The sequence below is a fragment of the Astatotilapia calliptera genome, chromosome 3, assembly GCF_900246225.1.
Source record: "Astatotilapia calliptera chromosome 3, fAstCal1.2, whole genome shotgun sequence".
In the NCBI taxonomy this organism is placed as follows: Eukaryota; Metazoa; Chordata; class Actinopteri; order Cichliformes; family Cichlidae; genus Astatotilapia; species Astatotilapia calliptera.
This window is the reverse complement of record NC_039304.1, coordinates 24,970,114-24,995,691: the sequence shown is the minus strand read 5'-3', so window position 1 is coordinate 24,995,691 and position 25,578 is coordinate 24,970,114. Positions and strand designations below refer to the sequence as shown.

At 40.9% G+C, this 25,578-nt stretch overlaps 1 protein-coding gene and 1 long non-coding RNA gene across 5 annotated transcripts in view; one reads left to right on the top strand and one right to left on the bottom strand.

Moving 5' to 3' along the window:
• Window positions 1-23,817, top strand: part of LOC113019061 (uncharacterized) — a 27,404-nt gene extending 3,587 nt beyond the window's left edge. The window contains exons 2-7 of one of the 4 annotated variants that reach the window (XR_003271930.1): window positions 2,678-2,738; window positions 17,666-17,780; window positions 18,049-18,115; window positions 20,322-20,418; window positions 20,522-20,793; window positions 23,124-23,817. This is a non-coding gene — a long non-coding RNA (uncharacterized LOC113019061). Of the gene's footprint in view, window positions 1-2,677; window positions 2,739-17,665; window positions 17,794-18,048; window positions 18,116-20,321; window positions 20,419-20,521; window positions 20,852-23,123 lie in introns of those variants that run through there. The other 3 variants (XR_003271932.1, XR_003271929.1, XR_003271931.1) reach the window with 3 other exon arrangements.
• Window positions 23,818-25,578, bottom strand: LOC113019057 (uncharacterized). The gene is made up of 2 exons (XM_026162546.1): window positions 24,857-25,578; window positions 23,818-24,479 (listed from the first exon to the last, which is right to left on the bottom strand). The coding sequence occupies exons 1-2, from the start codon at window positions 25,571-25,573 to the stop codon at window positions 24,258-24,260; spliced, it is 939 nt and encodes a 312-aa protein (XP_026018331.1). The 5' UTR covers window positions 25,574-25,578; the 3' UTR covers window positions 23,818-24,257.

The following is a 25,578-nucleotide window of genomic DNA, read 5'->3' as shown; positions in this document are numbered from 1 at the left end:
ACGTCTCCGATAACGTCGGAGCACTTTTGAAAATATGTGGTGTCCTGATAAACTGAGCCGATATTTGAGGTTTACACAGCTACATTCTCGCCTGAAAATATGTTAAACGTTTATTTTGTGACCCAGAAAGAATAATAAGAGTAATATTAAAACTAACTAGCTGCCGCCATTGTTGGAAACTAAGCTGGGCCGGGCTATGAATTCTGGGACACAGCTTCTTCTTCTTCTTCTTCGGGGTTTAACGGCAGCTGGCATCCTTGTACATGCAATGCTGCCATCTTCTGTTTCAGTCCGTTATTACACTCTTAAATCCTGCTATTATTCCTGCGTCTTTTGTGATCTTACAAAGCTTCAAACGACACGTCGACTATTAAATCAGTCGTCGACGATTTTGATAGTCGACGTAATCGTGACTAGTCGACAAATCGTGGCAGCCCTAGTTCTAATTGAACAGAAATTTCTATGAACTTGTAAGAACTGTGTAGGACATGAATCAGTCTGTGTCAGATCCTGAATTTGAAATTTCCACTGAAGTCACAGGTAAGAGGCAAGTGGAACCAAGATCTAGGACATTTGCTTTTTGAAGTTTGCAAAGACTGCTAGATTTTGCCAGTGGTAGTTCACTCTTTGCAACATAGTACGCTGTTCTAAACAGATTTTTCAGGTTTATTTTTAGTATGTTATTTGCAATTGGTGTTTGTTCTGGGAAAGATATTGCAGACTGAGCAATAATGCATTTCTTGCATTTCTCATGGGTTCTAATGGGGGCCTTTCTTCAAATGACTGGTCCCAGTAACAAAGGCGCTTGTCGACTCAGAAATCGAGAGAAAACCAACAACACACCCGGCAGAACATTATGTTATTTACACGCGTGCACATAAGTGGTCCGCATGTGCGCATTCGCTGTCAACATAAAAGACGCGCACCAGATAAGAAGTTGCAGCGCGCGTTTGCGTCCATACTGTTTTTGTCCGCTAGAGTGGGATTTTCACGGCACATTCTGCACCACATCTCTGTGCGTTCATCATTTGTTTGAAGCCAGCTCACCTCCTGCAACCACTTTTCCGAGAATACGCGCTTCTTTTGTGGTTCGGACTCCTTCTGACATTTCTTTGGAGGTGGAGGAACACCAAAGTAATTGCTTAAAGGAGCTTCTTCGACATCTTTAAGAGTTCTAAACAAATGTCTGTCCTCCTCCAGAAAATCTTATGTATGCAAACACGCATTGCAACTTCTTATCTTGTGCGTGTTTTTTATTTTGACAGCGAATGCGCACCTGCGGACCACTTATGTGCAGCCCTGGTTATTTAGCTCGTCATATTGCAGCCACAGAAATTCTTTTGTCCATGAAACCATAAAGCTGCACTTTCTTTTTGCCTTATAGTCTGATTTATCATAACTTCTCCGTTTTGTGGTAAGCTTTTCTTTGGCTGTCACTTCTTCACCCTGACCTGTCTTATTTGGCTCAGCAGAACTAAAATATAAATCCTGCTGCTTTTACACACGCACTCACATAACGCTGAGCGATTCTCTGCGCGATCAACCTCTCACATGTTTAAGCTGCGGGAGATTTCACTTGTCATGTTTGCATAGTAAGCTAACGACTGATAAGACTATGTCAGAGGAATTGGTGCACAAATTATCATCACTCACAGATCAGTGCTGTCGCTCTCTATACAAATATGCGCAATTTCAAACGCGATTTCAATATGTCACATATTGACAGTGGCTCACCGATGCCAATGACATAATTACCCAGCTACATTTCTGAAATAATGCAAAAGCATTGACATATATTTTTCCTTCCTATGACAGCCCGACGGGCAGGGCAGAGATAGATTTTGGTAGCCCGACTGGAAAAATCGCTAGCCCCGGGACGTCGGGCTAGCGATTTTGCGAGCCCCGCATTCAAGCACTCATATTATCGCTGAATGAACCAGTAACCCTTACCAGCAAAGACCCAGATTCAGAGACCTAACTGGGGTGATCCTGACTGTAAAACTGCTGTAATGCCAGCAGTCATTCACAGATCTAATGATTTCTGCTCTTTCTTGTTACAGAGCGCACTAAACATTTTACAGTCGTTTCTAATTCATTGAGCCTTATCCCACACAACTATATTGTAATCCTCTCGGATTAGTCACTGAATAAACATGCTGTGGTAGCACACACGCACATGGCCACTGGAGGGCGTATCTCAGCTATAACTGAGAACCTTCTGGTGGCTTTTTAGGGTTATTTGAGGTGCAGCTGCCATTTTTTTTTTCACAGATTAATGTGCAGATTATTTCCTTGATTGATGTTCTGTTTTTAATAAGGCATTGCAATACGACTACACTGACAAGGGTGAAAGGATTATTTGCTAATGTGATGGCAAAACTGTCAGCCAAGAAAAGAGAGGAATATTTGCTCATTACTGACTGAGTGATTAAATGTTTCAATTCTAAACTCAGAGAAAATCAGATTATATAAGAGTGTGTGGGAATTTCCATCTAACCTAATAAAGCATTCACACCTTCCCACTTATCCAAATCCTGCAAACACTTATGTTGCTCGGCACACTTCAGAGTTATGACCAATACTGAGATTACTCAGCAGTTTCTGTTTTAGACAGAGGACTTTAGTTGCAGTATTTAGGAAAGCTTTTCACATTTGACCTCTTTGTTCATTAATGCAGGTACGCTGGATTCTTCTGATACTGACTTAAGAGTGTCCAGCAGGCTGACGATCAACATCTGGTAAGAAATCTGTCTCTCTTTTGATGAACTGTGTCAGTGAAATTTCTATACAAAATCCATCATCAATCATAAAGGGCGTCAAGCAGGCGTCGTCTTTTTGGCTACTGATTGATTTCTCAGTGATTTAGATTCAGCAGAGGGCGTTATAGCCTGAAGGTTTTATGAGGATATTTCAATAAATTTGTGATATTATTTAAAACAATATAGGAAATAAATACTGAATAAATAGTCAAACAAATGAACAACACACTTCTTTGTTTGAAGTGTGCATTTGTTGGCACTTGGTTCACATTCACTGCCTGCTTGTTTCTCTTTGCTCATGCGCCGTCACAGTCTGGTTGCTCTCAGCGGTGTGTTTGCCTCAGGCAGTGAAAACAAGTCTGTTGTCTCCACAGTACTTTCTCTGAAACCCAATAACTGCTGTCTGCCCTTCATGTTCGCTTTACATTTCACATATAAAGTGGTTATTTTTCTCAGTTTAAACATTCAATATGTTTTTGTGTTTTGAAATCTTGATTTATTAGATTAGCAAAGTTACATCTGAACAAACCACAAGACTTGTGCAACAGTGTCTGTTGGACAGGTGTGGAGACGTATGGTCGTGATGCAGGGGACCATTTGAGGAAAACCAAACAACATATCAGCACAAACACCTACAAACTACAAAACGTCTTGCAGTCATCGACTGATTCATGAACTGGGCCCTGTTTCAGGAAGCCGGTTTAGTGCAAACTCTGACTAAGTATACCGTGAGTTAACGAAAACTCTGGGTTTTCGGTTTCACAAAGCGAGTTCAGATGAAGCCTGAGTGAGTTACTATGACGACACACTCCGTGAAGCTAACCTGCCCCTAGCAGGTTTACTTCAACTAACCCTGACTGTCTCCGCCTCTGTGTCGGAAACCTGACTGTAGGAAGTGTCAGACATGGCGTGCCCCTTCCTTGAAGAGCCAGTAGATGTTGAAGCCCAAATTCTCTGCAGAGCTCTCTGCTGGGAGAGAGTGATCAGAGCGCGTTTGGACATTTTATCATTTCCTGATGATTTCCTGTGTGAACGTTACCGTTTTTCAGCACAATCTATAAGTTATTTGAATAACATCCTCAGGCCATATATTACGCATGTGACACATCGCGGACATGCTCTCAGTTCTGTACATATTATTTGTATTGCACTTCGGTTTTTTGCAAACGGGAGCTTTCTGTATAATATTGGTGACACTGAGCACGTTTCCAAGGCTACCGTCTGTCGGGCAGTCAGGAATGTTACAGTTGCACTGAAACGTCTCCTGTACTCGTTTGTGGTGTTCCCCGGTCATAGACCCACAAGATTTATCAAAGAGGGATTCCACAAAATTGCAGGTAGCAGGATGACCAAAACTTAATACATGATGTGGTGATATTTGAACTACTACTTAAATTTTACATTTATTTTCAGGGTTCCCAGGCGTGATTGGCTGTATAGATGGAACTCACATTCCAATCATTGCTCCTTCAGTAAATGAAGGAGACTATGTGAACAGGAAGTCTTTCCACAGCATTAATGTACAGGTACATAGTTCCCTGTAGCATTTCAAACTAACAAATCATTTCATTATAGTAATGGATGCTAATTTGTGTTCTCTGCACTGTGAAGATCATATGTGATGCTGCCAACATTATCACAAATGTGGAAGCCAAGTGGCCAGGCTCTGTGAGTGGTGGTGGTGGAGGACCCCCACCTGTTTCTCGGGCCTCCGCTTTTTTTCTGTTGGCTATAACGGGTCACATTTGAGCATACAGAGTGAGCAAATATGTACTTGTAATGTGCTCAGATAATTTCAATAAGTGCTTACAGAGGGGAAACTAATGTAGCCTCTAACTGCAATTGATTTACATGGGACAAACAGACCAAGCACTATGGCTCATAATACAATTACACCTCACCTGTTTGGACTATATTTTTATATTTCATTTTTACTTGCTGCCAGGCACGTTTGGGGCCTGTTGGGTTGCACCTGCGCTCACATCATCACAAAATAAAATGTATAAAATAAAAAATAAAATATAATAAATAACGTGTTAAATGGGTGGAAATCCCTAGATCAATGTTTAAATTAACACTCAAGCATTGACTCTGTCGGCTATGTTTTGCCATGCATGCTCACTTTCTTTTGCAGCTGAGGCTGTGTTACTTTTTTTCCGCAAAATTTGCATGTTATCGGCATATGCTGCCATCAGAATTTCGGCCTCAAGCGCTGTAAAATACATTGACCGCGCCTTCTTTCCCTCCGTCTCCATGGTGACTCGCTTAATCTGTGCTCCACTAATCAGGGCTTTATGTATCCTCGTGCGCGCGTTTAACTTGGGGTTAATAAAGCAACTCCGCGTTGATTGAACTAATTGTTATCAGCCTTTCTGAAACCGAATATTCCGAGTTGGACAGTTCGGGGTTACTCAACCCTGAGTATCGTTTTTCACTCTGAGTTTTCTAAACCGGCTTCCTGAAATAGGGCCCAGGACTGTATTGGAAACTATTCGAGAGTCAAATGTGAGGTCATCAGTCTGACGGTTAAAGCTTGGCTCAAACTGGCTGCTGCAGAACTTACTTTGTTTTGTGAAGCTCAGTGACTTGTTAAATATAGTGTGTGTTTTCTTTTATCAGTGTTGATGGTGTTTACACAGGGAGTCATTCACACACTGTGTAACTGAAGTAGCTTTGAGTGTTTGAAGTCATTCATTCAGATATTCAGGCCCATAAAGCACACTCAAATCATGACTCGTGTCTTTAAAACGAGGCTGTTGGTTAATGGTTTTCGTGAGCAGTCACTGCATGTAGAAAAAGTAAGCTTACTCTGTCAGACTGTATTTTGTAATTTGCCTTGTATGATATTCATAAAAAGAGCGGCCTAGCTTTGCGTCAACAGTGTCGGCGGTTTCCCCCTGTAGTTTATGCGCTGCCTCAAAATAAATACTTCGTTCTCGTCCAGTTGTCATACAGATTTGTTGTGTAGTGTAAGTGAGGGTAGCAGGTGGGAGAGAAGCAAATGAATGTAAGCAGCTAGCAGAAAGACAGCAGAGGTTAACCTCACTAAAGCACAGAATCTCACACACAGCCTTGTCTGCTGGGTAATAAGTCGGCTTTGACCTCTTTAACTTAAACTAGTTCCATTGTCCCGCGTGTTATCTGAAATGTTCTCGGCTTTCATTAGAAAAGTTTTTCTGTCATTGCTGCGTGTCGGCGCTCGCAGTATAATTTCTTGGCAGTATGCCATGGATGCTGAAGAAGTGTGTTTGTCATGTGGGGCTGACGCGGTCCTTGTTTTCCACCCGTCGTCTTCTGTTTCTTGTTTGATTCCACACTTTTATTACTTGAGCCTCAGTGAGTGTGTCGGGGCAATGATACTCAGCACTCCTGTTATTTCAGCCTCAGAGTTCTCCTTTATTTACAGTCATTTTTATTTGACTGATCAGTTCTGAGTCTAGTCATTATTTACCACAGACGATTGTGGTCCATGCTCTCACTTTCTCACTGTTGACAACACTCTTACTCTTATCGCTGTTATCTTAAATATATTCAGCAGTGCTGTGTCTTTATTACCAAGTGGAACACAAAGCTCTGAAGTAGCTGCAACAGTGAGCTTAGATACCATAATTTTAAAATGTAGCACTAGCAGTGAGTCAGACGTTGTCACCAGGCCCCACTGATGTTATTGTGACAGTCAGAACAAAATGCCTTTGAACTGAACTCAAATGTTGTACTCAGACAGTTAATGCCCTCACTTTTTTCCACTTTCAGTCACATTCAAACACTCACATTATCTCTCGATGAACTGAGCATTTCCAGGAAGGACCCAAATTCAGAAACCATTGATTTCTCTCTTTGAGGTGATCCCGACTGTAAAACTGATGCTGATCATTTTAATGCAAATTTGTTGGCAGGTCAAAGTTATGTCAGTATTTTGCAAAATACTCAGATGTGTAAAGTATTGTGTTTTTGTTGGCGTCTGACCTCTTGTCACTTTCACACTATTGTAGCAGCATCTTCTTGGCTACAAAATCGACACGCTGCTCTCGTCCCAACACGCGTCTGTACTTGTGTCGTGTTGTGCAGGATAAGGAACATGTGGCACAGTGTCACTATATCATTAATATTGTGATGTGACACTTTTTTAATCACATAGAAGTTTATCAGAATCAAAGGGTTTTATTGCCAAATGTTGAGCAGGTTTACAACATTAGGAAATTGCTATTATATTGGGTGGTATAATATGACACAGCCTTAATCAAACTATCAAGTCCAGCACTAAAGCGAGAGAGTCACTGTGAATTTCTTCTGACTTCCTTTGAAAGATAACACGTGGAGTCAAAGGACGCTCGCTTGGGGTTTATGCTTAGTAATAATTTGTTTAAAAAAAAAACCCCAAAATAACTGCAGTCTGCTCTTCACGTTCTCCTGAATGTGTTGTTCTGCATATATAGATGTTAATCAGCTGTTCACTAGAATTTACATGAATCGCTGTGATATGATTATGTGAATATGCTGGGGTAGTTTACAGTAAAGGCAGTGAGTGAGTGCTGCTTTATTTGACTGAAATCTGTGCGTTTACCTTTTATTTCTGTTAAATCAAAAAGCTTAATAGGGTCATGTAAATGTGCAGGAAAGCTCTGTATATAACAACAGATGGAGCCCACTTTGATCTCTCAGCTGAATCTGACGGTGTCTGCAGCCACACAGTGGCGCTGCCTGCATGTAATGCACAAACATCCTTATCATATGGCCATGAAGGCGATACCATCCCCTATAACAACAGTGTTACAAAGAGAAATGAAACTGTTAAAGAGATTCAGTTCTTAAGTATGTGTCCCTTCTTTGCATTAACTGGCCCAACAAAACCTGAAACCACCTCCGAGGTCTCGATGTTGATTTCCTACTTTCTTCTTTCTTCCAGTCTGTGTTTGCTTTCATACTGAAAGTACTTTAACACCTGCTTCAGTCGGAAACAATGACAGAGATCAGTAAAGGATGTAAAAAATACAAAAGCAAAACAACTGCACTGGAGGAAGATAAGTGAGGAGTGCTGCAGAAGTTCAATGATCTGCACTCTGACTATTCATCTAAGGGTGGAAAGTACACAGATGGAAGTGTTGTCATCAGTCAGTGACATTTCACTTTGCTCTGTCACCATGTAACCACATCCCTGTAATCAAAACAGTCTCAAATATGTTAAGGTTCAAATAGCAGCCTGCCTCGAAGACAAGGAGTGTGAGCCAGTGCACGTGACTGACACCATCAAATATATTTAACCAGTTACTCCACTCATTTTACACTCATGCATCGTTCATATGCTTTGCTTTACGCTCACCGGTTCTGTAGTAAATCCCACCCAGTTAGTCTTTAGAGACTGGAATGTCTAAGTGTGTCTATCTGATGTTGTTAATTAGAGAAATCCAATCAGCCACTTGAATTTTCAGTTTTCATCTCAGAAAATTAAAAACATCATTTTAGGCTTAGAAAGCTGCAATTTTACTGCAGAATTTCAGACCGTGCACAATTTAAGAAGTTTCGTCTTCCTTTCTCTGTTTCCTCTTTCAACGTTTCTTTGTTTCACTTTTAACCAAAACGTGCAGTTGAAACGTGAAACACAGGTTGATTGGCTCGATTCTGTCATTGCAGTGGAGTGAATACTGAAGGGAAAGTTATTTGCATATACTACAGACACACTATTGATGGATAGGAATCCTTCACAGTTTGAACATCACATTAACATAAAATTGGGCAGATTTAGTGACATTTTGAACATTCACTAAGTGCTGTGCAGCTGAGTGACTTCAGTCTATTTATGCATTACCTCTTTGTTGTGGTCTGGCACATACTGTGCATTCACACACAGTTAAAATGTGGTTTTATTTGCATAAACTGCTGAGGAGCATCAGTTCATTCATGCACAAGTAAACACAAAACCCCATTTGAGTTTTTATCTGATGCTGCCTGCCTCATGAACTGATGAGAGTTTCTTAACAGCAGCCTGACATCAACTTCAGGACTGATTTATAATACTTTATTTATCCTGAGGATCAACTGAGGATAAAGGACGGGTACTCGAGAGGGGATATTTGAGTAGTCACAGTGAGTGAGTGACAAATGCAGGGCTGAGAAACGGGTTAATGGGAACTCGTGGTTTTCCCCTAATTTTTCTCTTAAAGTGTCATATATAACACTTCAGAGATGCTGTAGTTCTGCAACACACGCACTAGTTATCATGCAAACCATCTTGTACAGGAAGTTGATAAAATCTAAAATAGAATAGAATAGAATTCAACTTTATTGTCATTACACATGCACAGGTACAGGGCAACGAAATGCAGTTTGCATCCATCCAGAAGTGCTTTAGTGATATAGATATATTACAATATATATATATTAGCAATAGTATAGATATGTGAGTATATTACAGAAATGGGTCTATTATGGTATGTTATAATGTACACGGTATGAAGTATGTTGTGAATATTCTATAACTATAAGTATGTACAGGCTGTAGTGAGTACAAGCTATGTACAGGATATGAACAGGATATAAATATGAAAAACTATACAGAATATGAAATAAATAACTTTACAGAAATCTGAGATATACAGCTATACAGAAATGGGAACTATGCAAGTTGTAGACACTCACTATACGAGATGTTTTACAGGGTGTGAATATGATCTAGTTTTAATCTATATTTTGATTAAATTTATGAAGTCAAAACAGTTTTTACAGAGACAGTCATAACTCCAAAAATGTATGTTCATAAAACTTGTAAATACATTCTGTATAAAAGTTTAAAAGTGAGAGATTAATCTGAATTCTCAGAGAGAAGTTCAAATGATGCATATGGTCAGTGAAAGTGTGAGTGAAACCTGGTCTCCCTGGTGAATGTGCTGTCAGTTAAATGACAAAGCCTTAATAAACCAAAACCTTTAATGCATTAAAGTTCCAACTAATGTTCCCAGGTCTGGTTATGGCTGATGGGGTATTGTTGTCCCCCCAGCAGGCGAGCAGTCACCAGTATTTTTACTGATGGCTCTGTTTGTGTTTGAGTTCGGTGCCCTGCGTCTTCCTGGTGGTGCTGATTTTCTCTGAGCAGTTTGATTATTAACTGAGGAGTTAAAAGGCAGGAGTTTGTGGAGGACCTGGGCTTCTGAGGGTCCTGCTGCTGCTGCTGGTGGTCATCACCCTCCTCTGCCTGGGCATGGCATGCTTTAATACCCAGTTAATGTGCAGCCTTGTGTACATGCTGCAGTTTGGAGAGCAACACCTGCACTTCAGGTAACATTGTATTATTGCTATACAAGTATTATTTGCTTTGCCTGTTGTAAGGCTAATAGGCTAACAAACCTATGCCATCCTTAGTACTGAACTGAATCATTCAGGAATTCCAGGTTAAAAATCTTTAAAAACATTAGATTATGTGAGAGTGACACTAGAGGACTACTACTATTTCTTCTTCTTCCTACTCTGCTGTGTATCCTTCCTTAGTCTGTCTCTAATCTTATCTCCGTGTCTTGTTTTTAGGTTACTGTAAGTGTTTATTGCAGAGTCATGTTGCTCATCACAGTAGTGTGCTGCACACACTATGACGACTGCATAAAAATCTGATACTGGATAAAAATAATGTTGGAAAAAAGTCGGTGGCACGGTGGTTAGAGCACGGTGGCACGGTGGTTAGCACTGTTGCCGCACAGCAAGAAGGTCCTGAGTTCAATTCCACCATCAGGCCGGGGTCTTTCTGTGTGGAGTTTGCATGTTCTCCCCGTGTTTGCGTGGGTTCCCTCCGGGTACTCCGGCTTCCTCCCACCGTCCAAAGACATGCAGCTTGTGGGGATAGGTTAATTGGATAATCCAAATTGTCACTAGGTGTGAATGTGTGAGTGAATGTGAGTGTGAATGGTTGTCTGTCCCTGTGTGTTGGCCCTGCGACAGACTGGCGAACTGTCCAGGGTGTACCCCGCCTCTCGCCCTACGACAGCTGGGATAGGCTCCAGCGCCCCCCGCGACCCTGAAAAGGATAAGCGGAAGCGAATGGATGGATGGAAAAAAGTCTGACTGCAAGGCAAGTTTACACTATAGCATTTTTGATAGAAAATGAAGAAATTTGGCACATTGTTCACCAACCTTGATGCTTTTTGTCTTGCAACAATAAGTATTACATGTTTATTTATATATACATATAAGCCATTATTTATTTTTCCTGCTGCTCGTGGTTGAGATATGAGTGTAACATTGTTGCAGTGAGTCTGAGCGCTCAGATGTTAATTTGGTCACTAACAGGGGCTCAAAGTCTAAGTTAGTGCTGGTGTATAAGGTGAAATTGGTCCTACCACCAACAACCCACTTAATGAGCATGTTTGTATGTCAAAGATTTGGCTTTCACTCAGAGTTTTCCTAGACAGTTTTTTTGGGAAGTAGATCTTTTCAGATTCCATTTGTTTCCTTTTTTTCTCTTTTCTTACCACTGATTACTTCCTTGAGGAAGTAAAAAAAGGGGAAAAAAAGAGCACATGCTTTCACCAATCTCGTAAAAGTTTTAATAGCAAAGTGATGGAAAGTGTTTCCATAGAAAAAGAAAAAGAAAAACAAAATAAAAACAAACACGAAAACACTAGACATTATGATACAGACTTATAATTTACTTATAATTTACACCGATGTTTGTTTGTTTGTTGTTGTTTTTTTGAAATTCTACACGCGAAAGGTGAGCGCGAGAGTCCTCGGTGGACCTGCTCGCTGCTGAAGTCAAAGTAAACTTTATTGTCATCTCCGCGTGACGTTGCTAATAAAGTTACACAATTACACAGTGAATTTGTGTATTGTTTGTATGTATGTATGAATGAATGAAAAACCACAGTTTTTGTCTTGGCCGTGTGATTTTATTTTGTTGTATTTATCTGCGACACCTTAAAGGCCGCTCAGTGACAATATTGTCGGACATTAAACTGGTCCGTGGCTCAAAAAAGTTTGGGGACCTCTGATTTACAGTATAGGAGCAGTTTGTCTGGAAACAACAACTGCAATCTGCACATTCATAGGCTTTTTTATTGAAATAAAATTCATACTTGTATATTATGTACTATACGAGTGGCTGAATAGGCGCAGTGGCATGAAATAATAACTTCCCGTCAAATGTGTTAAACCTAAAGTAAGGAGCCTGCTTTGAAAATGTCAGAAGGAACATAGGAAGTAGACGTAAATTACATATACCTGAACTTTAAACTGAAGCAATACATGCATAAGGGTAGAATTTTGTATTGCATGAACTTATTTCAAGCTGCAGCAGTGATCGGATTTCCTGCAGAGAGGAAAGGAGGCCGAGGTTTCTCCCGTGGGCCACACGCAGGCCTCAAACAAGAAGCTGCAGCACGAACATAACTTGTACCTAAAACATGAATTCAGCGATATTAATGCTCACTGTGATCTTTGAAACTTTGGATAATTACATTAACTCAAATGTGTCCCAGATAAAAAATAATTCAAATTATTTTTTTAAATTTAAAACACGCGTGATGTGATTTCGTTTTTTGTGTTGAATTCTTATTTGGACGGAGGCTCCATGGTGGAGCACTGCGGGACTACATAACAGTGTTAACAGAAGGACTGCAGGTAGACTGAAGAATATTTATCGTGAATTACTGAAGTAATTATTCATTACGCAGACATTCATTGAATATTTAGTGCCACAGCTTGTATGAAGCGCCTTTCCTGCATCCTCAGTGTACATATCGTGCCTCCTGTTCTTCTCTTGCTTTGCCTCCGCAGTCTAAAGGCCTTTACACACCACAGCCGCAGCTTTCCTGGGAATATTAAAAATATTTTTCACATAATTTCACGGGACGAATTTGCAAATTTTATTAATTTTATTTGATTATTTGCATCAAGCTCGATTTCCCAATTTCTTCGCAGTTCTGACGAACCACGATCGCAATTAACACACGCGTCGGTGCTGACTATAAAACGACATGTATATAATCAAATGATCCTATACGAGGGAGTACTAGGGCCACATTAATAAAAAATATATATAATATTGACGATTGATGTGTATATAATAAAATGATCCTATCATACCTAAGACAGCGCGATAAGGAGGAGGAGGAGTAAAATATATACGATTGATGATTTTGAGATTAAAGTCAAAATAATATTTTGAGAGGAAGAAACTCGAATTACTTCTGTTTCCAGAAAATCTTCCACGGCTGCTCAGCAAAATACTTCGTGTGGACGAGACGGCGAAAGCGTCCTTTGGAATCAGTTTACTGTCCGAGAGAGTGATTCTCCTTCATCACGTAATCACGATGCGTGTTAGTGGTTTGTCTCGAAAGTGCGACTGTAATTGTAACCCCGAAAATACTATTTCGAGTTCAATCACAAGAGGACATTGATTTTATTTTTTATTTTTTTAAATTTTGTAATTGGTCGTCATACTGCTCTAATGTGAAACCCGGCTGGAAAAGGAGATGATGGGCTACTTACCGCTGCTGGCGATCCCTGCTTCTCTTCTTGACCTTCAGCCTAACGATAAATGGATCCCCCTCTCTTTATTCTCCGTCTTCATCTTGGCTGTAGCAGAAATATCCCTCCTGATCTTCCTTCTTCGCCTGCGCAGATTTAAGGAAAAGTCTCCATGTAAGAACCAGTCAGGTGATACAGAGTGTCGGCCGTCAGCAGTCCCGTTACCGGCGTCGGTGCAGGATTTCCGCTGGAACACCATGTTGGTGAACATCGCTGTGTGTGCACATCCGTTAAAAGTTACTTACTTGTTGAAAGTTACTTTATTTTTCAGTGTTACTTTAATGAATCCAGTTCTAATTTGCCAATTCAAATATCTTTGTAAAGCTATTATGTTATATTTGTGGCAATTGACTATTGTTGGCGGCTTAAACTGACTTTGATTCATGCGCATCTCTTATGGATGATATAATGTATCTACTGCAATGTTTGTGGTGCTTCTACGACAGATGTGTTAGGCACCTGCAGTTATTGCTAACACAATGCTCATAAAGCCCAGTTTAAACACTCATTTTAAACTAATAAACTAGCTGCGCTTGTAAATGTTTCTAACTTCAGTGACGCAGCCAAAGGACTGATGATCTTATGCCTTTCACAACACTCGCTTCTTCTCAGGATTTACATTCACATCTGGGGATTTACAGAAAGTAATCCGTGAACTGTGATGGATAAGATCTGGATGAGCTGCTGTCATTCATGTTTCTGGTGTAGTCTGCTATTATAGACTAATGGCGATGCAGACATGCCAGTTGGATGTGGTTGGTTCCTCTGTGCTGCTGATAACAGACATTATGATGGCGTAGACATAATTGATATTAATAATAATTCAGTGCTCAGTAAATGCACAGATAATTCGTAATAAGCATTTTAAAAAATTATATTTGTATTCTAAGTGTGATTATTGAACTAATATTGATCATTGCAGATAGTTGTGGCAATTGTTTTTTTAAATGTGAGGTTGTCGTTGCAGATTTTTTTCTGATGTATTAATCAGATATTTTAACCGTGTCATATTAGTAACAGTAATATCACTTTCTCACTTTAGTATTGGAAGACGACTCCTGACACCAGTTGTATGCCTGCATGTAGAGTGTAATCACAAGTGGGCCCCGTGTTTATTGCACCTTCACAGAGGGCCCATTGTAAGACATCCAGGCACCCTGGTCAAGGGAGGAGACTTTTCTTAGAGTGGGAGGTTCAAGGATGAGCTGGACTGAAGGGATATCTGATGTGCTGTGGATTGTTCTTTGTTTGAGTGTCTGTGTGTGTGTATAAGATGTGAGGGCGGTGGCCAAATGTCAGAGATCACCCTGGTGTTTTGGCTGGGATGTTTCTCTCCACACTGCAGTGTGTTTAATAAACCCACTTCAAATTATTGCTATACTATTGCTATACTTGTATAGCAATAGTATTGCAATAACTTGAAGTGGGTTTATAGCAATAGTATTGCAATACTATTGCTATACTTGTATAGCAATAGTATAGCTTTTTTTTTTTTAACCAATGGTCCTTTACAACACATTCTCCACTTATTATGTCATTGCACATACTTAAGTATAATTTAAAGCTTTATGGAAGATATGTATGTATGTTTGCCTGATTCCAGCATGGCAACAAGTCTTTAATGAATTTTGTTATTGTAGAGACAGAATGTGAAAATGAATGCATCCCCCCTCTCTTCTGCTACCTTCCTGTGTGCTCATTTGTCGTGTCCAAAAATAAATAATTGAAAGGCTGAGTGTTCACCTTTAATGGGGAAAAAAAAAAGTGTGAACATCCACATGAAGTGAATTATTCAGAAATTTCAGGTTAAAATTCTTCTAAAACATCAGATTATTTGTGATACTTTCATGACTTCTTATTATTCTTTGCGCTCTTCAGAGTATCCTGTCTGTATTTTTATCTCAATATCCTGTTTTTAGGTTAGTGTGAGTGAGTGTAGACATTGGTTGAATCTTTGTAGAAAGAACAAATGCGTGGGAGTTTTCTGTTTTTCCTGCACACTTTTGGCATCCATGCAGCTGGTGCTTACCCTGCAGCATCCTTTACAACATATTCCGCTGTTTAATGTCATCAGCCTCCACTGTTGTTTTCTTTTTCTTTTCAAGGGTTTTACTGGCGGGAGCAATTTTCTGTTAGGAAACCAACACTAAACTGGGATAAATGTAACCGCTGTTGCTGATTACTTATTGATTACCGTACTGTTACTTAAGCTTGCTTTGAGCTCTGTGTGGTTTATTCTTTGAAAAAATGAAAATCGACAGCACATACTAACCTGCCAAGTCATCAAAGACAAGTAACAAAGGTTTGAGTCTCACTTTTGCTTTTACATCATGGCCGAACTGCCCTTAAAACAAAAAAACAAACAAAAAAAAACCAAGTGCCACAGTGTTGTTTTCATCTTTTTTCTGCCTGCACTGTGACACACACCAGTGTTGTTATGGGCCATACTTAATGTTACTGTTTGCAGTTAGAGACGTTAAGAAGGAGAAATGGGAAAGTCTGTGTGTTCATGTTGTTCGTGTGAAGAAGAGAAATCAGCATTTGCAATAAAACGCTGTTGATATAAGTACAGGTTGTTGTTAGTCTTTGGCTGAGTGCAGTGTTTTCTACTTTGCTTTCTGCTTTTTCACCCAAGCAGAAATAACAAGAATGAACTATGTTATTACAAATGTATAAACTTAATATTGTTAATAGAGTTTTGATCATTATATGCACTAGTTTTGGTCACAAGTGTGGGTAAAAGCTGAACTTAGTTTTAAAGTGAGAACAGTTTCTGAGTGTGTGGCTGTGATCTACCAGATACACAAGGCATGTTGTCCTCCTCAGCTCCCTCTTTGGCTTCAGCTCTAAATTATAAACTTAAAAAAAAATTGGTAAATTTAAAAAAAAGAAATAAGTTCTTCTAAAGAAAAGGAATGTATGATTGAAATAATCATATATCTTTTCTCCAAACTGGAACATCTGTTGTTTTGCTTATTTTGCATCCAGAGAGATAAGATGTTACAGGGGAGGCGTAATCTGTGATCAGTGGGTTAGATTAGTCAGATCAATACTTCTCTCTTTTTCCACTTTGAGCTTGGCTCGGGTGCCAGTACATACCTGAGCATCCAGCCCTGATGCACCGATGCCACCAGCCACCTGCAGGGAGTGTGGTTAGGGGAGGTATTTAAGTATGTTTAAATATTCATTCAGGAATTTTTAACATGACATGAATGGTTGGCTGCACTCAATCTGTGAGGATTTGCTTCCTCTTTTTTCTCCTTCTTCCTTTTTTCACAAATATTTTCTGTTCCCTTTCATTTTTCCTTCCACTGATAACTTCCTAGAAGTTAGAAGAAGAAAAACGGTGCCTATTTATCACTTTTGAAAAAAAAAAAGCTGATGTCTGGGCTCTGAGCAACCGTGTGTTTTGTGGTTTTTTTTTTTTTTTTTTAAAGAAATTTTAAAGCTTTCGGCTAATAGTGCGCACTGTCAGTGCGCCCCAGGGTGGCTGTGGCTACAATGTAGCTTGCCATCACCAGTGTGTGAATGGGTGCATGACTGGATATGTAAAGCGCTTTGGGGTCCTTAGGGACTAGTAAAGCGCTATATAAATACAGGCCATTTACCATTTAATAGTTCTTCTGGAATGACCTTATTCATACAAAAATGCTATTTTAATATTGTCTTATTATTGACATGTAGATTCAGATACACAAATAAAAACAAAGTGTTACGTGTGTGTGTGTGTTTTAGTGATTAATATCACTCAATACCACTTAGAAAATGACAAAGTCTGGCTGTTCTAAAGCAAAATATGAAGAAGCAAGGGCTGAGACAAGACTTCTCTTAAGCACATTATAACTGTACAGCTGTGCTCATAAATGGGGGTGGGTTTCGATAATTGATTTTCCAATTGAAATCGATTTTAGCTTGAATAGCGCGATTTGTTAAATCCTGAATCGATTTTTAAATATAAATGTATTTTGCCAGAAACCAATTTCAGCAATCACCAAACAGCTCAAACAGCAAACCAGAGCAGGTAAACGGATTCTGCACAAAGACGTAAACACAAAGCGCGGACCCAACGCATCAGGATCAGCGAGCTGTCGGCTGATATGTCGGGCTGAAAAGCTGCAGGTTTTGTCACTCTCCAACCAAAATGGATTGAACCAGGAGCAAAAGAAGATCCAAACTATGCTTCACATTTCGCTTCACTTAAACTTTGTCATGAATTCACTATTACTTTTGCCGTTTTGCTTCCACCACGATAAAATCCCAGTGGTTTAAGCTGGTTTAGATATTTCACTCTTGCAGTTTCACAGCATCCTGATTGTCGTTCTTCAGTTGAGGTTTCACTGGTTTTCAAACCATCAAACACTTTAGATTCACACGTGTTTGTTTGTGTGTTGCAGGAGTTTCGCTCTGAATCCTGACCTCCTCTTTGTGCTTCTGTGGCTCGTGGGACCATAAATTGGTCACCGTGGCGACCAGCAGGATGATTGAAAGTCCCCCGTCTGACTTACTGAGGTCAGCCGTCACTGTTAGTGTTTATCTCATATTAAGATAAGATAACTCTTTATTGTCATTGCACAGTCATACATAGTACAGTAGTACAATGAAATTGGAAAAACTGTCCTACGTCAGCACTACATATAACACAACACGACACGATATGACACATCACAACGTAACAAACAACACAACACAGTATATTAACTTAGTATAAAAATCCTGTGTAAGTATGAATGAATGGTGATTAAATTAAACAAATAAAATGTATTTTTCTTTTTTCCAGTGCTCACTGTGGCTCCGCTCTGCAGCTGGTCTCCTTTTCCACAGTGCAGTGACACAGTGTTGAAGAGGTGAGTGTGTTAGTGTCACAACGGGACTGAACAGACTCACGCGCAGGCTCTAAGTTTAGGAAACACAAGAGTCTTTATTACAGCACAGCAGGTGATCTATTTACAAAGGTGTGGTCCAGGGGGTCCACACCTTTGTAAAGGTGTGAGAGCACGAACAAAAATGAAAATAAAAACATGTAGCCATGCTGAGCCGACCGGGTAGGCACAGGGACCCTGACAGTGTGTTTCAGCTGTCAACTCACATGGCTCAGCTATTTGCATAGAAGTTTAGATTTAAATCTCTCGCACGTGCTGCGTAGTACTTAAATATCATCAGGGTTTACACAGGCAGTTATTTGTATACAAAGGTGACTGTTTAAAGTCATAAGCTGCAGATTTATTTTCATGCAGTGATTGTTTACTAAATGAGTTCACTGAGCTTCAGCGGCTGGTGATCTTGGACATTCAGGGATTCTTGCACTGGGGACAGCTCTAAAGCACAGTTACAGGTAGCAGAAGGAAGATTGTTCCACTGAGCTTCCACCCTGATATTGATCATCTTGTACACTTCAGGCTCAGATGGATCAGAATAGCCGCAGTCAGGATTCGTGATCTGAGTGACTCTTTGAGGTTTCATCTCGATGATCATCCCAAAGACTGGTGGTGGTGAAATTCTTAGTTCTGTTAGAAAGTAAGCAGCTTGTCCACTGTATGTATATTTTCACTCTTAATAATTACCTTATTGAAAATGAGTGCTGTGTATATGACCGGTTTAAGAAATGACACGGGTCGAATCGTCTTACGATTCACGCATGCGCCCTACAGGAGCATTTTCAGTGTGGATGAACAACTCTTTGGAAACGATTGAAAACGACTCAGAGCTTTTTTAGACAAAAACGCTGTTTTCAAATGTATCCGGATTAGTGTAGACGTAGCCTTAATTGAATTGCCTCTACACTATTTAGATTTTTAATGCTGTAACTGCCCACATCAATATCATCCATACTTTCTTTTTTTCTCTGCTTTTTTTTTAGCTTTAAAGGTAGTGATGGACTCAATATTGTGGCGCAGTACGTCAGCTGAAATCTCTGAAGCACTAAAGTTTCTACGCCCCACGTGTCTCATGTTGAAATGAAGAGCACTTAATTATCAGCCTCCTTTTAATCAGATATGTCTGATGGTGAACACAAGACTCCAGCAGCCAGCTGTCTGAGCTGAGGAAACAAAAGGCACACTTACAGTCTAAGCTTTGGTTTCCCACGAGCGTTAGAGTTAGCCTCACTGCTACGGTGTCATGTTGCTTTCACATGGATGCCACAGGGATCCTGCACTCACTCTTCATAGAAAGTGACTGCGGTAAATTACATTACACAGATTTAGTGGTTTCAGTTTATTTATTAACTGTACTTACTGCACGGGAGCAGAGAGTCCAAGATGAGTCCGTCTCTGTTGTGACTTTATGAGATTTCCAAATCATTGCATTTAGATTTAAAACACAGAGTTTGTAAAACTGTGATTCAGATTAATTTAATTTTAGCTCATTGTTCTCCTGCTGGGCCCCATCTGTTGGTTCATGCTCACTGCTCTCAGACTGTGTGGCTTGTAGAAGCAACAGTGTATTCTCAGCACAAAGCAGAGCACGTTACTTAATAGCTAGTGGAAACAGTGCAAACCTCAGGAGTGGAAACCAAAGTGATTCAAGTCTTAACATTTATTGAAGGCTGTGTGGGAGCGCTGAGGAAACAAGTGCTGCTGTGGAGCTAATTTGGAGCAAACTGCTTTATGTTTCCTTTAACAGGGTGATTCTCTTCAGTATTACTGGTCAACAACTGCACATGATCCACACTGTAACTGTTTGTGTGTGAAAGCAGTTACAAAACCAAAAGAAGCAGCTCCTGTTACATGTGCTAATGTGTTGTTGGCTGAGGCTCAGGAGGCTACAGAGCAGATCACTTTCTAGTCTCCCCGTCTAAATGAAAGTGTTGTGTAAAAAAACACCAGTGTTATCCTTTTACTGTCTGATATGTTGTACAGGGTGTATCAGAAAGAAACCGCAGGTCAGCTGATCACATGACCCAAGTTAAAGTCCTCCTGGAGCTCAGTGCACTGGATCCAGCTCTAACTCCAGATGATGATGATGATGATGCCGGTCAAACTCTTGGTTAATATGAAGGCTGTCAGGAGGCTTGTTAAGACTCATCATAACTCTGCTGCTCCCTCTCTGCAGGTGCTGTATTCAGCTGAGACGATGATGCTGCTCGTCTTCAGCTGTGTGGGTGGAGCAGCAGCAGAGGTGGAGGCTGGAGGATGGTGTGGATGATCAGGTGTGTTTTTTTTTAATTTTTTTACAAGATTTATTTTCATTTTTAAATTGAAAAACAAACAAAGCGAACAAACAAACAAACAGCTCACAACTATGGCACACAGCAAACATCTACAACTAACCACAACATGGCAGGCTGTTGTGACCACAGGAGCACTTCTAGGTGCACACTCTTGTATCCATGCCTTTCAAGGATAACCTCAGACTTCTGAAAACTACGGAGCCAACGTACGGAGCGAGATCTCGCAAAAGTTTTAGCCGCATTCTTCGGAGGCCGCCAGCTCGAAGCCAACCGGGATGTCAAGGCATGATGTGCCGGGAGAGCGGTGTTCCCCCCGGCTGTAGCAGGTCTCAACCTGCCATTAGCTTCGAGATGGTGGGTGTCAGACGTCTCCGAAAACGTCGGAGCACTTTTGCAAATATGTGATGTCTTGTAAACTGAGCAGATATTTGACATTTACACAACTACATTCACACCTCAAAATATCTTAAAAGTTATTATTGTGACCCAGAAAGAGTAATATTACAACTAAGTAGCTGCCGCCATCAATCATCTTAATTTTTTTTCTCCCATGTCCCTTGCGGGGCTCCATAGAAAACCAAACACAAAAAGTAATAACATAATGACATCAGGCACTCAGCTGTTCTACAACTTTTACCTCAGGGGATTTGAGCCACCTACAGATTCTCCTGTACCTGCCAGCACACTGACACTTTGACTATCACAGGCCTGTGTGTGGACATGTGGACGCTCTGTGTAACAATGATATTCATTTTAGCACTACTTACTACTGACACGCAAGAGAGGAAGGTCAGTTTCCATTTCTGTGCTTATATCTTACTAAATGCAGGGTAATGACTGTGTAATGTGTTGAATTTAATGTAGTGGACTGTCTGAGCATATCTGCTGATAAGCTGAATCAATAGAAGCACATCCTGTAGATAAGCAGCTCTGAGATTTACTGTCTCTGCTGCTCTGAACGAGTCCTCTGAGCTTCAGCCGCAGACACAAACCCTCAGATTTATCCAGTCAGATTCATTTACAGGACCTGAGGGAGCAAAGCAGACACAAACTGCAGAATATTTTATTTATTGGTCTGTCAGCACCTAATCCAGCCTCTCTGACCAACTATTGTTGAAGTGCTGGCTGATTGTGTGAGGCTGCAGCTCCATCTGTCTAATGTTGGTGTAGAGATCATCCTTTCATCAGCTGCTGCGACAAAACCTTAAAGCTCAGATAGAGATAACAGGTGTCACACAGTAACTGTGAGATGAGCTGTATCTGCTGCTGGGAGGCTGAGGTGGAGGTGGCTGTGATAAAGGTGCTTAGATTTGCACTGGGAATGACAGCTGTCAGGTATAAGAGTAAATATATCTGGTTAGTTTGGACTGTAGAGGATTATATTAATTTGATATTGAGCTGGGAGTGGTGGGAGGATTGCTGTGGTAGGTGTGACAGCAGAAGTGAGTGATTGAAGGAGAATGATTAGTTTACTAAAATGAAATAAAATGTCTTCACATGTCTGTGAAATACTCAGCTTCAAAATAGAAAGTGCTGTCTCACTGTGACATCTGTTAGAGGATAGTCTGTACTGATCCGTCAGTGCATTATGTGCTCAGTTGAATCTGACAGTGTTTGCTGCCACTCACTGCTCTGGTGTGTACACATGTTGTACGGCCATAAAACTGTGAGAGATTCAGTTCTTGAGTGTTTCATGAGGCAGATCCTGATTCTGTCAGCACAGCTTTTGATTTCTTATTTCCTGATGTTCACAGAGTGTCTCGACTCCACATGTAGAGTTGGCTCCACTAGCCTGAGGGCTGAACTACAAAGCAAGTCCAGCATAGCTTAGCTTTCTTTGCATTAGCTGGCTCATAAAAGCTCAGATATAACAGACATGCTTCAGTCTCTGTTTGCTCTCACACTGAAAGTGATTTCACGTCTCCTTTCACACCTACTTCAGTCCAAAACAATATTAGAGGAAATGTTGATAGAGGTCAATAGAATATATAAGAAATACAATAGAAACACAGCAGTGGTGCTGATAAGTGAGGAAGAGGAGTAAGCAGTGCTGCAGACGATCAGTATGGAAGCAGTGAGAGAAAGTCCACAACAGAGTTATTAAATCATTGTTGACTCATCTGCAGCTCTGAACACATGACCCACTCAGATTATCTGTTTCCATATGTTACCATATCACAGAGATGCCTTCCTGATAATGAAACTTGACTTTAGGCTCCGTGTACCTCTCAGCCTGTTAAGTCACTCTGTGGTGCTCTTCATGTCAACTGTGGTATTTGCTGTGTGTTTAATCTGTGCACACAAGTTGTTTTGCATGATAAATACTAACACATGATGTGTAAACACTGAGAAGAGTGACTAAGAAGCCATAAACAGGAACGACCCACCGCCACCTCTTATATGGTTAATGAGAAAAAGTCAGTTTTTTATTTACAAGCACAAACCAGCAACACTTTACTGCAAACAACTTCAGACCCTTGAGCTGTTCTCAGGAAGTTAGGACTGAAATAATCTCTGTTATTGTTTGCTTGATGATCTTAGTGCTGATTTGATCTTTTCAGCTTGTTTAACTGAGTCTTAATGTTAATGGTGTGTGTGTGTGTGTGTGTGTGTGTGTGTGTGTGTGTGTGTGTGTGTGTGTGTGTGTGTGTGTGTGTGTGTGTGTGTGTGTCTGTCTGTCACAGTGTAATCCAGAGCTGCTCCTTACTGAACTCGACCCTGCAGAGCACTGAGGGCGTCCTGTCCAGCTTCAGGAGCAACTGGCAGGAGTTTGTGGAGGACCTGGACTTCTGGAGGGTCCTGCTGCTGATGCTGCTGCTGCTGGTGGTGGTCATCACCCTCCTCTCCCTGGGCCTCGCCTACTACGTCAGCAGAGTCCTGCCTTTCTCAGGGTGGAGAGGAGGCAGGAAAATAAATGAAGATCTTTATGTAGAACAAAAACTCTGGTATTTATTTGTTGTGCAAATCTGATCATTTTATTGGAATCTGAACAACATCATGTGATGCTGTCAGCACAAAGAAGAGAGGACGGTGACTCAGAGACACCAACAGCTTCATGTGTGGCCTAACACCTTTACAACCACGCATTGATGAAGTCACTTTTACATCCCTGTTTGCTCTGTTACAAGCTGTATATTGCTGATGTTTTGTATCTTTTCATTGTTTTCTCCTCACTTGTTATTTATTCCAATGTCTTTGGTGTGAATTTTTCCCTCGCTGTCTTTCTTTCACACAAATACCTGCAGCCTTTCTGGCTGGAAACAGTTTTGTCAGGATATCTTGATGTTCTTTGTTCAAAGGTTTTCAGTGTTTATTCCATCAAACATTCATGTCAAGTCATTTAATGTGCAAATTGAATAAAATCATGAATGACTGTAATCATCATCAGGTCACTTTATTATCCACTTAAAACTTTATTGGCACACAGCAGCTTCCCTGAGTTTTTTACAGTAAACACAGTAAAGACTAAATCTGTACAAACAGGCAGGACAATATACAAATTCCCTGTATGTGTCTGCACATATACTTGGCCAATAAACACGATTCTGATTCTGTTACTGAAGAGATCTCATTCATCCATCTTGAAGCTAAATTATGCATTGATTATGTAAGCAGATGATTTACAGGCATTACTTCATTGATTGGAAGACAAACGCAAAATAATAGAGACAATCTCAAACATTGTAACAGCAGTCAGCCTCAGCAGAAGGAAAACAAAGGATTTCTAAACCTGAGAAAGTGGAGTTGCACAGTGGTGCCGTCATAAAGGTGGCGAGTTCAAATACTTAAAGGGATGAGCTGTTGTTGTTCTTCACTCATCAGTTGTGGGTAAAGTCAGGGTTTCCATTTGACTTTAGCATCCTGTGCTGGTCACAGTCTGATTCTCTGCCCTCTTCAGTGCCTCCTCCTCCTCCTCGAGTGCACACATTAAATTTCCTGTCCCTCAGAAACCAGCCGAGCCAAACAAGCAGGTCAACGATCACAAATACAGCTGCCGTTATGAAGAATGTTCTCCACGACCACTCGGAGCACTCAGATGGCTGCAGAGGACAAGAAGACAGAGCAGAAATATTAGTTATCAGTTTTAACTGACTTTTAATGCTTTCAGTTAAAGTTAAAATAAAACAGCTTTACACTGTAAAGCTCAACATAAAGGTGAGATCATTTTATACATTCTGTGTGTCAGTCCTCGGTGGACAGACCACAGCCCTCTATCTTTGCACATCTGTAAGCACATGTTCCTGCTGACCCGCTGCATCTGAATTTTGACTGTTCTTTGCTGACAGGACCGGTTGCCTTTGGCCTGTCCTACTAATCTTCATGGCCACGTTACTTAAAGTCTTTCAGTCAGTCTGCAGTGATTAAACTGTGGACGATTAAGGTTTAGAGTGACGTGTGAAGCTACTTAAATTCTTACCGTCGGTGTGGTTGTAGGCTGTGAGGTGCTGCCCGGTGGTGGTGGTGATGGTGTGGAGACGTGCAGGTGGACAGCAGAGCGGTGTTTCTCTGTGTTCTCCACGTAACAGTAATACACTCCGTCGTCTCGGAGCTGAGCTCGCTTCACGGTGAGGGACAGGTCTCCTCGCTGGTACCAGTCCGATGGTATGGACACTCGGCTTTCATCATAGCCGTCCCCGTAGGTGATTTGCTTAGACCGAGGATTCAGCTCCAGCACCAGCTCTCCGTCTCTCCTCCAGCGCACAGATTTCACTGCCTGACCGACTGTAACGGAGCGACACGGCAGGGTGGCACCTTCATCCCGGGGTGCGACAAGTTTATAGGGCAGAAAAACGTGCAACTCTTCCAGCTCCCCTCTCTGTTTGGAGTTGCAGGTAAACTCGTAATAGCCGTGATCGTTGAAATCTGCTCTCTTTAATATCAGAGAGTCGGCGCTGTAAACCACCCGGTTAATGTAACCCGGTCCCGGCTTCCAGACACCGTCAAGAAAGGCGACCAGCTGATCGGTGCCATCCATCAGCTGATGTGTGACTTTTCCCGTCTTGCACTTCTCTGTCAGGGCAAACCTAACATCGTCTCCTGCAGCGGCCTGGATCAGTTTCCCAGACACCCGGCCGATAAAAAGAAGAAGAAGAAGAAGAACAATGTAAGTGAGGCGGACTGATGTAGCACTCATCTTGC